Source organism: Hippopotamus amphibius, chromosome 6, assembly GCF_030028045.1.
Source record: "Hippopotamus amphibius kiboko isolate mHipAmp2 chromosome 6, mHipAmp2.hap2, whole genome shotgun sequence".
Lineage (NCBI taxonomy): Eukaryota > Metazoa > Chordata > Mammalia > Artiodactyla > Hippopotamidae > Hippopotamus > Hippopotamus amphibius.
In genome coordinates this window covers 108876307-108888302 of record NC_080191.1, presented here as the reverse complement: position 1 = coordinate 108888302, position 11996 = coordinate 108876307, and the positions used below count along the sequence as shown (strand labels likewise).

Sequence of the window (11996 nt, the reverse complement as noted above, 5' to 3'; positions counted from 1 at the left end):
TCTTGTGGATTCACCATGATATCCCTTTTAAAACTCATTCCAAATATTCTCTAGATACTTCTAGCTCACAGTGTTTTTTGTTTTTTTTTTTTTCTGATTGATCACAGGGTCTCAGTGGAAGGTTCATCTCTGTTTTCCTGGAGACATAGGGGCAAGCTAATGTGAGCTTTTCTCAGTTCCTGCCGCTGCACTTTAGAATCTTGGTACATTTTGTTCCCTCCTTTGTTCTTGCTTCTAAGGACCAGGTGACCCTTTCCTCTGCGGAGATTGATTACCTACACCAGTCGCTTCTCTTTTCAGGTATTGCTCAATCAATTCTTCCTCTCTGTCACCTGCGACTTCTCTCCCACACTTGTGACCCCTTAACCCCATCAACAAAGTTTGTTTGGACTTTCCTTTTGCTAAAGAGGAACAGCCTTCCTCAATTCTGTTACAACCCCTCTACAGCCAATCTCTCTTTTCAATCTTCAGTTGATAGATTATTCTTTAAAAATATTTGACTAACATTCTTCTTTCATTTCTTTGCTACTCACAATAGTGATACCTTTCTAGTATAACAATTCTCTTGAATGTAATCAATGAACTCTTTTAAACCCGGGTCCTTTTCCAAAACTAAAACAAAAGCTTTTCCAATGTGTATTAATGTTTCCCCTTTAATCTCTCTGCCCATCTGTTACCAGTATCCATCTCTGCTAGAAAGCTTTGTCCTGGTTTCGTTCCTACAACATTGAAATAACAGAACCCACTTAGCCATCTCTTCCCATCTTTTGGGTTGTGATTTGGTTGTACTCTTCTTTCTACTGAATTATTAATTTACTCATTCAATGAACACTTTTAGAGCCTGTGTGTCAAACACTATGTTAGGGGTTGAGGCTGCAACGGTGAAAGTGATACGTACGTATCTTCTGCCCTCTCAGATCCTACAGGTTAGTGCAAAAAAATATAAATGAGAAAACAGTGCACTATCTCAATCCTCACAATCGCTTTATGCAGAGCTCCAGCCATCACCTGTGTAACACCATGTGTTACAGCTGATGACACTGAGAAACAGGGAGGTCACAGAGCTCCAAGCTTCTGTCCTAAGCACTTTGTGTTTCTCTCTTCTACCTCACTAACTGCACATTCTCCCAACAATTTAACTCCATATACACACCCTGGGCTTTCAAACAGGGGAGTGAACACATCTTACCCAGAACGCATTTCCTCAGAGCAAGGCTTGAATTTCTAACTGTAGAGACATCCCTACCTGAAGATCTGCCTCAAACTGCTGACTAAAAATGTCCAAAGAGAACTCACTCACTGATAGCCTTTCCCAAATAAACATAAAAATAAAACCAAACAATTGGAGGTTCCCCTCTTGACGTCTCAGTTCTTAACGGTATCCCCATTTTTCTCATCCTCCAGACACAGAACCACAGAGTGATCTGGAATAAATCCCTCTTCGCCACATAATGGCTGCATCCTAAGTATGTTTTAGAAATGTCTCCTTTGAAACATCTTCGTATATCATTTCCCACAAGTGTGACCATTGGTTCTACCTCATGACCCCTGACCTATGGCTTCCACTGCCTCCTAAGTGCTTCCTACAGCTCCACCATCTTCTGACTTTAGGTCTTGTTCACTTGTTACATCAGATCGATCTTGCTACATTTCTGATCACAGTGGTCCCCTGCTCAACACTTTTGAAGTGAAGTACCAGCTGCTCAGGAGAGCAAGGCTAGACCCTGCCAACCTCCCAAACCAGTTCCTCTCCCTTCTCCCACGCACTGTATGTTCTGGGCCAAAGGGCTCAATACTTCCCACCCTTTCCTGCCTTCACTCTTTCACCTTAAATGTCCCTCCTTTTTACCTCTGCCTGGTTGGAATCATAGCACAAAGTTTTATCTAGAATGACCTCCCTTCCACGAAGTCTCTCCAGACCTCCTTGCCTTCTGAACTCTGTGGTAAGGTGTGTGGTGGTCTCCTCTGACACCACAGCCTGCCTAACACGGTCTGTATTGATAGCTTGTCAAACTGCTTTTTCAAAGCAGGAAATGTGTCAGATTCTGTTCACCCCCAGGAAAGACCTTTCGCATGGGAAAGGCTTATTTAACACTGGCTGAATTGAGATGGTGGGATGAGGGTTTAAATCCAGGTGGAAATATAATATGTAAAGAGTGAGCAGGTCAAACCAAGATAACAGTCATGCTCAGTTGAAACATGACCTATCCTTTGGTGCACTGGCTATATTTCTCTATTTATTTCCTTGTTTGTGGCATTTGCTCCTCTTGGTTTGCTTTACCTAGTAGCTTGATAAGTAATTTAAGTACTTGGTAGCACACGTTGCACAGCACTGCATATCTGGGAAAGTTAACAGCTGGCTTGGAGGAGGATTAGACTGCCCCTTGGAGGTTGTTACTTAGCATTTTCTTTCTAAATGACAGTGCACTTGTAGGGTGGTCACTGTTGGTTGTTTTTTAAAGCTTCTCTTGAGAACACACAGAGTGGTAAATCACCAGTCTTTCTCTACACTTTCATCTGCATTAGCATTCCTAATGATTTTATCAATAGTAATTATTAATGACAATAATGATAGCCGTGTATCCGTGGGGGCATTTTATCCTTTTGCACTGTGCTCATAAGTTATTTGGCCTCCGTTGCATCCTAAAACCCCATGACCAACACTGAGCGCCTTAGCGACCTGTTATTCCAGACCATCTTATAAATAGTGGCTCAGCTGATGTCAGAAAGCTGGTTTATTTTGTTTGTTCTTTGTGTTTCTCCATTTAAAATGTGGTCCTTGGCCCAAGAGCCTCTGACTCACAATTAGAAACGCAGAATCACAGGCCCCAATCCTAGACCTATAGGATCTGAATTTGAACTTTAGCAAGATCCCCGGGCGATTCCCCTGCACAATAAAGTTTGCGAAATACCCCTCTGGGTCCTAGACCAGGACAATCTAGGGTGTGTTCTCACCCCCAGGGTATTCTACCTCTTGGGAGAGAGGGGGAGGGAGAGGACCAGAAGATCTGGGAGGGAAGAAAAATCTCTGGTCCTTCAAGAGGGACGATCACTCAGGTTTTGTGGAGGTGGGGCTTCCCTGTACATTTGCAGTAGCTTCACCTCATCACTTTGTATCTGCACTGAGCTTGGAGGTGAACTGTTTTAAAAAAAAAAGAGAGAGAGGAGTGTGTCGGTGGGGTGGGGGGAGCGGTTGTCAGGTACCAGCACGCAACCCCGGAGGATAAAGGACCTGAGCACGGATGGAAAGCCTCTCCCGAGCCTCCTGGAGCAGCTCACAGGAGCTCATTCCCAATATCTCTAGTTTCTGAATGCATTTCTCTGCCTCGCGTTTCCCTTAACACCACGAGCCACTCACTCCGTGAAAGCCAGCTCCCGGGCCTCGCGCTTTCTTTCTTCCTTCTCCGCATCTCCCGCCCTCTCCCCCGGCCCCCGGCCCCTCCCTCGGCGCCGGCTCGCACCTCTCGCCAGCCTGGTGCACCTGAGCCGGGCGCGGGCGCGGGCCGCGTGTTGAGTGCCAGGGGCGCGCCGGCGGCGGAGAGAGGCGCGCTGACGGCCACCTCCAGCCCGCGCCCGGGGACCGCACGTCCAGCGTTCAGGGACAGTCCGCCGCCGCCGCCGCCGCCGAAGCTACGGGCGGGCAGCGGTGCACCCCGGGGACCGCCAGCCCCGGCGGCCGCTCCTCGCGATGCCAGGGCCGGGGCGCCGGGCGGCCGCCGGCAGGAAGATGAAGGGCTCGGCGGGAGGAAGGAGAGAAAAGCTGCTGGGCTCTCCGAAAGCTCAGCCCGGCCACGGTAAGTTGGGCGCAAAAGAGGTGGCTGGGCTCCGGTGGCGGAGTTGGCGGGGGTGCTGGGCACGGCGCTGGGGGTGCGCCCTGGCTGGATGCGAGGCGCGCGGGATGGGCATTGGCAAGGGCTGGACCCGGGACCTCCCGCCCCCTCGGGACCTCCCGCCCTCACGCTCTCCCCTCCCGCGTGCCCTGCTCCATCTGTCCGCACCCCTGCCTCTTGCCTCCTCTGCTCTGCGCCCAGCGGAGAGGTTGCGGGGCGGGAGTGGAGAGCACGGAGCTTCAGGGTCTTCGGACACAAAGGCTGCCGGAGACTAAGGGGTTGGGGAAGCATCGGAGGGGCGAAGGGGTCAGCCTGGCTCTGGGCATCGCAGTCGAGGGCTGGGCTACCGAGTCTGGACACCCCGCCGCCCGTCTCCTATTGGGTGTGTGCGGGGCGCGTTCCCTCCTCCGGAAACCGGGCGAAGTTGTTGGGATAAGAAAGCAGAGCGGGCCGCTTCCTGATTGTCTTTTCTTTTCATTTTCTTCCTTTCCCCGTGAGAAGCTATTGAGCTGTGGGAAGCTTCTCTCCAGGGGAATGATTTTGACTTTTAGGGTGGGGTTGGGGGGCTGAAGATAAACCAGCGCCACGGGGACCGGGTTAGAAGTGAGAGTGCAGGGTCTACCCTGCGACTTCTTGCATTTTGGGAGAAGTTGTGTGTGCAGATTGGGGTCCCGGGAAAACGGTGGCGCCCAATATGGTGTCACCCCTTGTGAAATGCCCAGTTCCTCATTTGTGCCCCTTACAATTCGGACTTGGCCGCCTCACGTGTTTCTGGAGGCTGTGTTTATGTCTGCTTTAGCCTGAGCTGCGGGTAAAGTGAGGAGTAATGAGCTGTTCCTGGGTGTTTGAGTGTTTCCAAATTCTGGAACCTTCAGCTGACTTCGGAAACTGTCCTACATTCTGTAGGTGTAACTGAGGACCCTCGAGCTGGCGCTTTTCTATTACACATTCCTGTGGTGCTTTCCGGAAATGTGATGGGGAAATTTCTCTCTCTTCTTTTTTATTTTTATTTTTATTTTTTTATCCCCGTATTCCCTCCCTCCCTCGACTCCCCCACCACCCTCCTTCGAGTCCCCCCCATCCTCCCCCTCCCAGTCCTCTAAGGCATCTTCTCTCTCTTCTTTTGAGGCAGTTTGCTAGTTGGTGGGTTAAACGTGGCTTTCTCGTGTCCACTTAATTCTGATTCACCCTGTCCCCTGCAATCAACTGAAGGGTGTCTCTTCCTCTGGGTTTTCATGCCACCCTTGCCCTGTGCTGGATAATTCAGTCACTATTCTCTGGTCTTTAAGCATGAAAGGCAAATATGGGTCACTTCAAATTATGTAGATTGATGCAGCGCGGCGTGGCTGGGGTTTGCTGAAATTTCCTCACGTTTCCTTCCAGATGTTCCTCAGAAATGAACTTGAGCCCTTTGGTCCTGGAGCTAAAATACAGATGGGGGAAGAGACAAATATCTTGAGTTAAGGTATTATCTTAGATTTAAATACATAAAGTTTAGAAGCTCTCTGGATTAGGAGAAAGTGACCTGAGCCAAAAGTTAGGGCTTTGGGACTATTTTTGCTCTATGACAAAGTGGCTGAAGGACCTTTGGGGTCACATAATAATAATAATTAATAATAATAATAATAATAATAATAACTAATATTTGCTTCCCACTCACTGCACACCAAGCAGGGCTTTATTGGCCCTGCAAATACTTAACAACCCCAGGAAGGCAGCACCTTTACGGAGATCTCCACTTTGTGGATGGGGAAAGGGAAGCTTCAGAGATGTTACATTTGGAAAAGTTGTGGGTCAGTATTTTGAAACCCCAGACTGCTGGACTCCAAAGTCAGTTCCGTTAACCACAACACGACCTCTTCGAGACTCATTTACAAAGTGGAAGGACACCCTCTCTAAATTCTAAATCCCATGAAAAGTTAGTACGGTGACGACAACATCACAGATTGATTCCTCCATAGCTATTTCAAAAGTGTTTTTAATGTAGCAGGAATGTGGAACCCCTGACTTGAAATCAACTGAAAATTGCCTGGCGTTTGTTTAATTCGGCCTGCCAGCTCTAGAGAGGGCTGAATGCTGAGGTCTTGGTGTTTACCTTGACAACGTTACTTCTTTGAGCCAGTTGTTAGAAATCAGTAATACAACTAAATATATTATAGCCCTGCTGTTAGAAGTATATAATTTATGACATCAAGCATACCTTTAAATGAATCTGTGGAGTTATGCTGAGGTCTACCTGGACACTCTCATATTTCAGCCAGCCTGTAATTAATGCTCAGATCTTACCAGGATGTTGAATTTCTGTTAAGAGGTGCTAGAAGCTTGTTTTTAAAAATTCCTCTTTATTTCCAGCAGTATTTCCAAAACAATTACACCCCCTGCTGTGATTTGCTATTTACTAGATGCATCAAAGGTTCAATATTGAAACATGTTTGCAATTCAACAAAACAGAGCATTTCATCTATAATAACAACTCTGGCTAAAAGATTCACATCTAAATTAGGGCTTATTTTATTTGAAATTTAATGAAGACGTGGAGTTTCTTATTGCATTGCAAAGTATATGCAGGTAGCTGAGTACACATCTTCCATTATTTTCTCATCATCTCCAACTTTATAAATTCATCCCTTGTGAGGTTCCTCAGGTAAGTTACATTGGTGCCTGCCTAAAGATTTTGAAAACGAAGAGCAAGAACAACAGATAAGATATATTTGTCAGGTTTCTTCACGAGCTGTTATTACGCTTGCTTGGGGAATAGTGATAAATCACAGATCTGAATTGCCTGCACATATGGAATTACCAAATAAAAGTGTATAATTCCATTGGGATGCTATGATATTAATATCTCAGAAGTGGGAGCAGCTTTGGGAAATAGAGAACCTTTGAGGAAGGTCTTTTACTATGTTTCATTGTATTGTACTTGCATGGTATCTTATTGTTTTCAAATAAAACTACATTTCTCTCTTCCAGTAAACTAATGGTTATTGCCATGGTTTCTCTTTTATTTTAGGATTAAATTGTGTTTTCTAGTAGTAACGTAACATTGCATGAAATATACATTTTTCTCTTTTGATATAGTTGAAGTCTTAAAAAACATATTTTGCCAACTGGAAACAGTACATTTCTGAATATGTAAGGGTTTTAGCAGGAGTATAAAAATAGCATAGTAATAACTTGCCTAGAGGTTTTGTTTACTTTTTGAAATAATGAGGTTGTTATAGAGGCTAAGATATTTAACCTTAGTAGTAAAATATTGAAACTAATTATAAACTTGAATTGTTGAATTGCAAAGTATTTTATGACGGTGGGAGTCATAAATGAGTTAACCTTATAATTACATGAACATATGTCCTCCCGTGTTTTACAATATTTTAAGTTCAATATTTGCACAGTGAGACTAATAGCTGTTTGATATTATTTGGTGATTTGAAAATCGGATATCTGAAAAGTGATTTAAATTCCATAAGCATCTGAGTCACACTGACATCACAGTTTGAAGAAACTAATATTGGGGAAGGATTTGTAATTTTGAATGTTTCAAGAGCTGAGAACTCAAGGTGGATGACAGTTCTTAGTTTTTGGACAAGGGCTCTAAAGTGAGAGTTTGAAGAAAATGAAGCCTGTGCGTTGACAGTCAAGCACTTAAATAGCCTCTTAGGAAACCTAGATCAGCGCAAATAGACTGCAAGCTGAAAATTCGCAAGTATAATTCATCTTTTGAACCAGTGGATAACGCATTGGAGATCAATTTTAAAATTCCAGTACATTAAAAATGTATTAATTTATATCTTCTAGGGCCTGCTAAAATTAGCAATCACTCCCCTTTCTGGAATAACCCAGCCTCAACTTAAAAAGAAATTTTGCCATGCGAAAGAAGTTTAAGGATATTAAGAGGCAGAGATGAATCAAATTCCTTCACCAAGTCTTTATTCCATTTTAAATGTGATTTTCATTCTATCTAGATAACTCTAGACCACTTTTAGCATTTTGTCTAGACTGAGGATGAGTTTTAAAGAGTATCTTACTTCTAACCTACTGAGGAACTAGGAGAGGATTCTAGACCACTTAATGGCCTGAATTACTTTGCCTGTAGTGTCATCCAAACAAGCAAGCCTGCAGCACTTCTAAACAGGTCCTTTAAATGAGGGGTTTATAGTGGAAGAGAGTTCTTATTTTCCTTCTGTATAGTTCTGTAGCCCATCTTTCAACAAGCAGTACCAGCCTTGGAATATCTTGAGTTTAGATCTGTCTGTCTCCAGGAGAGGAAAAATTATTGCTACAGTCCAGCCTTAAGGATGTACATTTGAGGATTTTCCTAAGGATTTCTCACAATGTGGGGTCAGATGTTCTCAATTTAGTTTTTTTGTGATCTTGTCGTGTTTTCTGTTTTTGTATCTAAGGAGTTATTCACTGCTCTTTTTATAATATAGTATTAAAAATTACCAGAGATTTCTTTCTCCTTGAACAATCTCTCATTTACCCTGATGAACTGAAAGAAAAATGAATGAATGTTTCTATGCTACTATCTTTACTTTCACTTAAACAGAAGAATACACACGAAACTGCAGAAGGCTTTGTGAAAAATTGAGATTTTTTTTAGAATGGCATTTTGTTGAAAACAATTTCTGAGAATTAGTATCCATGTACCAGATCTAACCAGATCCCCTAGAATTTAATAATAAAGATTTCAAGTGCTGGACTGAGTTCTCAGGTGGTTACATGTTTCACATTCATAATAAAATATGACATTAAAGTCACAGAGGCAAAATAGTCAGTTAACATGGTGTAACGTTTAAGAGCCGGAACTCAAGACCTAGAATTCCTGGGTTTATCTCCTTGTCTGTTCCTTAAAAGCTGTGAGAATTTCATGAACTTATTGTTTGCCTCTTTGCCTCAGGGTCCTCATCTATATAATGGTGATAGTAAACAATCGATCACATAAGTTGATTGAAGACTCCATAAGATATATATGGTGCTTTATGTATTTGAAGCACATATGAAGTGCTTCAAATAGTGTCTAATACAAAGTGAATACACTGTAGATGTTAACTGTTTTTGGGTATCATCATGCATTAGTTTCCTGTGGCTACAGAACCAAATTACCACAAACTTGGTGGCTTAAAACAGCAGAAATGTATTTTCTCACAGTTCTGCAGGTCAGAAGCCAGGAATTGGTATCACGGGGCTGAGATCAAGGTGTTGGCAAGGCTGTGCTCCATCAGGATGCTCGAGGAGAAAATCTGTACCTCTCCTCCTGCAGCTTCTGGTGGCTATTGGCATTCCGGGGTTAGTGGTCCTCTCACTGCCCTCTCTGTCTCTGTCTTCCGTTTGCCTTCTCCTCTGTGAGTCTAAACTCCCTCTGCTTTTCCTGAAGGACATCTGGGATTGCATTTAGGACCTATGCTGATAAACCAGGATAATTTCCCATTTAAGATCCTTAACAATCACATCTGCAAAGACCCTTTACCCCAAGAGGGTGACATTTACGGGTTCCAAGGATTAGGATCTGATGTAATTGAGGGAAATGCCTACTGTTTTGCCTACCACAATCCTCCCCCTCCTATTTTTATTTTTATTTTTTTATTTTTTTTAATTAATTTTATTTATTTATTATTTTTTTGGGGGTACACCAAGTTCAATCATCTGTTTTTATACACATATCCCCGTATTCCCTCCCTCCCTCGACTCCCCCCCCACCGTCCCAGCCCCCTCCTATTTTTAGATGGTGTAAATGTATGGTAAGATAGCAGAACAGACATAACTCGATTATGAAAAGTGCGGAAAGAACTAGAAATTTCATATATTTTTAAAAGTATATTGTCTTAATTTATGTTCAAATTTTGACCAGATTTTGGCTCACAGACTTCAGGGCAATTAATTATTTGCTGTTCATTGTACTTGAACATAATGCAGCCAATAACTATTTGATACATGGTTACCATGTGCTTATAGAATGCTGGTGCTGGGGATATTATTGATACCAACACTAGCAGGAAAACAAGACCCTGGGCTCCTGGAGTGTCTGTAACTGACCAGGACCCTACAGGGCCTTCCTGAGACTGATCCCTTCCCCATATCCTCTGCTGCAGCTCCTCTCGAAGTACCCACATCATAGTATCTCACGCATGTTTCCTGAGTTTTTCAGATGCTAAAAACTACCACCAAAGGGAAGAAATGAACTATGTGATGTTCCTGAGCAGTAGTCCCCAGACCTTCTGGTACCTAAGGGTCGATCACCATCAACCAATCAGAGAACTGAGCGTGATCTGATCACATCCTCTGGGATGCCCCTCCCTCACTGAGCCTTTAAAAATGCTTTGCTGAAACCCTTTGGGGAGTTTGGGGTGTTGGGGGCGTGAGCCACCCTTTCTCCTTGCTTGGTCCTGCAATAAACCTTTCTCTGCTCCAAACTCCGAAGGTTTGGTTTGTTTGGCCTCACTCAGCATCAGGCACAGGACTTGCTTTCAGTAGCATGTCTAGGGTATAAACAAGAGCTCTATTCCAGATAACTATTACCTTTTAATGAACACTTTTATTAAGTATGTTGGCTCTTTATGTTAGCCCTTGAAATTTTAGGAGCAAAGAATTACTATTAAAGTCACTTTGGAGATAAGGAACTGGGCCAAAGAATATCACACACACAGCCAGGAAGGGACGGATTTTGAACTCTGTTCCTGGTTGTGCTGTATGTGCCTGGAAATAAAAGGAAGAATCAGGAGCAAATTTAACAAAAGAAATAAAAGTAAACTTTTAGAAAGACAAACAGAATTTCATCAGCTACATGAGGTAATTAACTAGAAATATCAATTAATAAGGTGTTCTGGTTAATTGGACTTTTGGTTTAGCTGAGCATTAAGAACATTTCTTTGGAATTACTTTTTACATTTTTTAAAACAAGCATTAGTTAATTTTATGATCTTAGTGAATAAATACAATTTAATTATTTATTCTTTACCTTTTTTCAACATTTTAAAATTGTAGTAAAATCCACATAACGTGAAATTTACCATGTTAACCATTTTAAAGTGTGCAATTCAGTGGTGTTAAGTACATACATATAGTTGTGCAACCATCACCACCACCACACACCTCCAGTGCTACTTTCTTCTTGCAAAACTAAAACTCTATACCCAATTAAACCATAATTCCTCAGTCCCCTTTCTCTCTAGCCCCCAGTAACCACCATTCTGCTTTCTGTCTCTATGGTTTTGACAACTCTAATACTTTATCTAAGTGGGATAATACAGGATTTGTCTTTTTGTAACCAGCTTTTTTCACGTAGCATAATATGGTAAGGTTCATCTAGTAGCATATGTCAGAATTTCTTCCTTTTAAGGAAGCAAATATTCCATTGTGTGTATATATGTCACTTTGCAGGAAATATTCCATTATATTTCTATACTCCATTTTGCTTATCCATTCTTCTGTTGATGGACACTTGTGTTGCTTCCATGTTTAACCTGTTGTGAGTAAGGCTGCTGCATACAAGGGTGTACAAACATCTCTTTGAGGCTGCTTTCAGTCCTTTTGGAATATATCCAGAAGTGGAATTGCTGGATCATATGGTCTTTCTATTTTAAATTTTTTGAGGAACCACCATAATATTTTCCTCAGTGGCTCTACCATTTTACATCCCTTGTACACAAAGGTTCTAGTTTCTCCAAACCATGCCAACACTCACTTTCTGTTTTCTTTTTTCAATATAGTAGCCTATATTAAAGCCTATCAAGGGTGCGAGGTGGTGTCTCACTGTAGCTTTAATTTGCATTTCCCTGATGATTAGCGTGTTGAACATCTTTTCATGTGCTTATTGACCGTTTGTGTATCTTCTTTGGAGAAATGTGGGTTCAAGTCCTTTGCCTGTTTTTAAATTGTGTTGTTTACTTTATGGTTGTTGAGTTTTAGGAGTTCTCTATATATTCTGGATCTTAATACCTTATTGGGTATATTTGCAAATACTCCCCATACTGTATGTTGCCTTTTTACTCTGGTGATAGTGTGTTTTGATGGACAATTTAAAATTTTTTTCGAGAAAGTCCAATTTGTCTATTTTTTTCTTTTGTTGCCTGTGCCTTTGGTATCATATCACAGAAACCATTGCCTATTTTTTTTACCTTTTTTGTTAATGTGTTTAAGATGTTTTAAAAACAAAGTAAAACATTGCTA

The 11996-nt window shown here is 42.4% G+C and overlaps 1 protein-coding gene across 1 annotated transcript in view; it reads left to right on the top strand.

Moving 5' to 3' along the window:
• The first annotated feature begins 3499 nt into the window (after positions 1–3499).
• The window catches only part of ZNF385D (zinc finger protein 385D), an 891886-nt gene continuing 883389 nt past the window's right edge, over positions 3500–11996 (top strand). Inside the window, exon 1 of the mRNA XM_057738317.1 lies at positions 3500–3794. Within this exon, the coding sequence (XP_057594300.1) occupies positions 3689–3794 (106 nt within the window). The 5' untranslated portion in view covers positions 3500–3688. The remainder of the gene's footprint in view (positions 3795–11996) is intronic.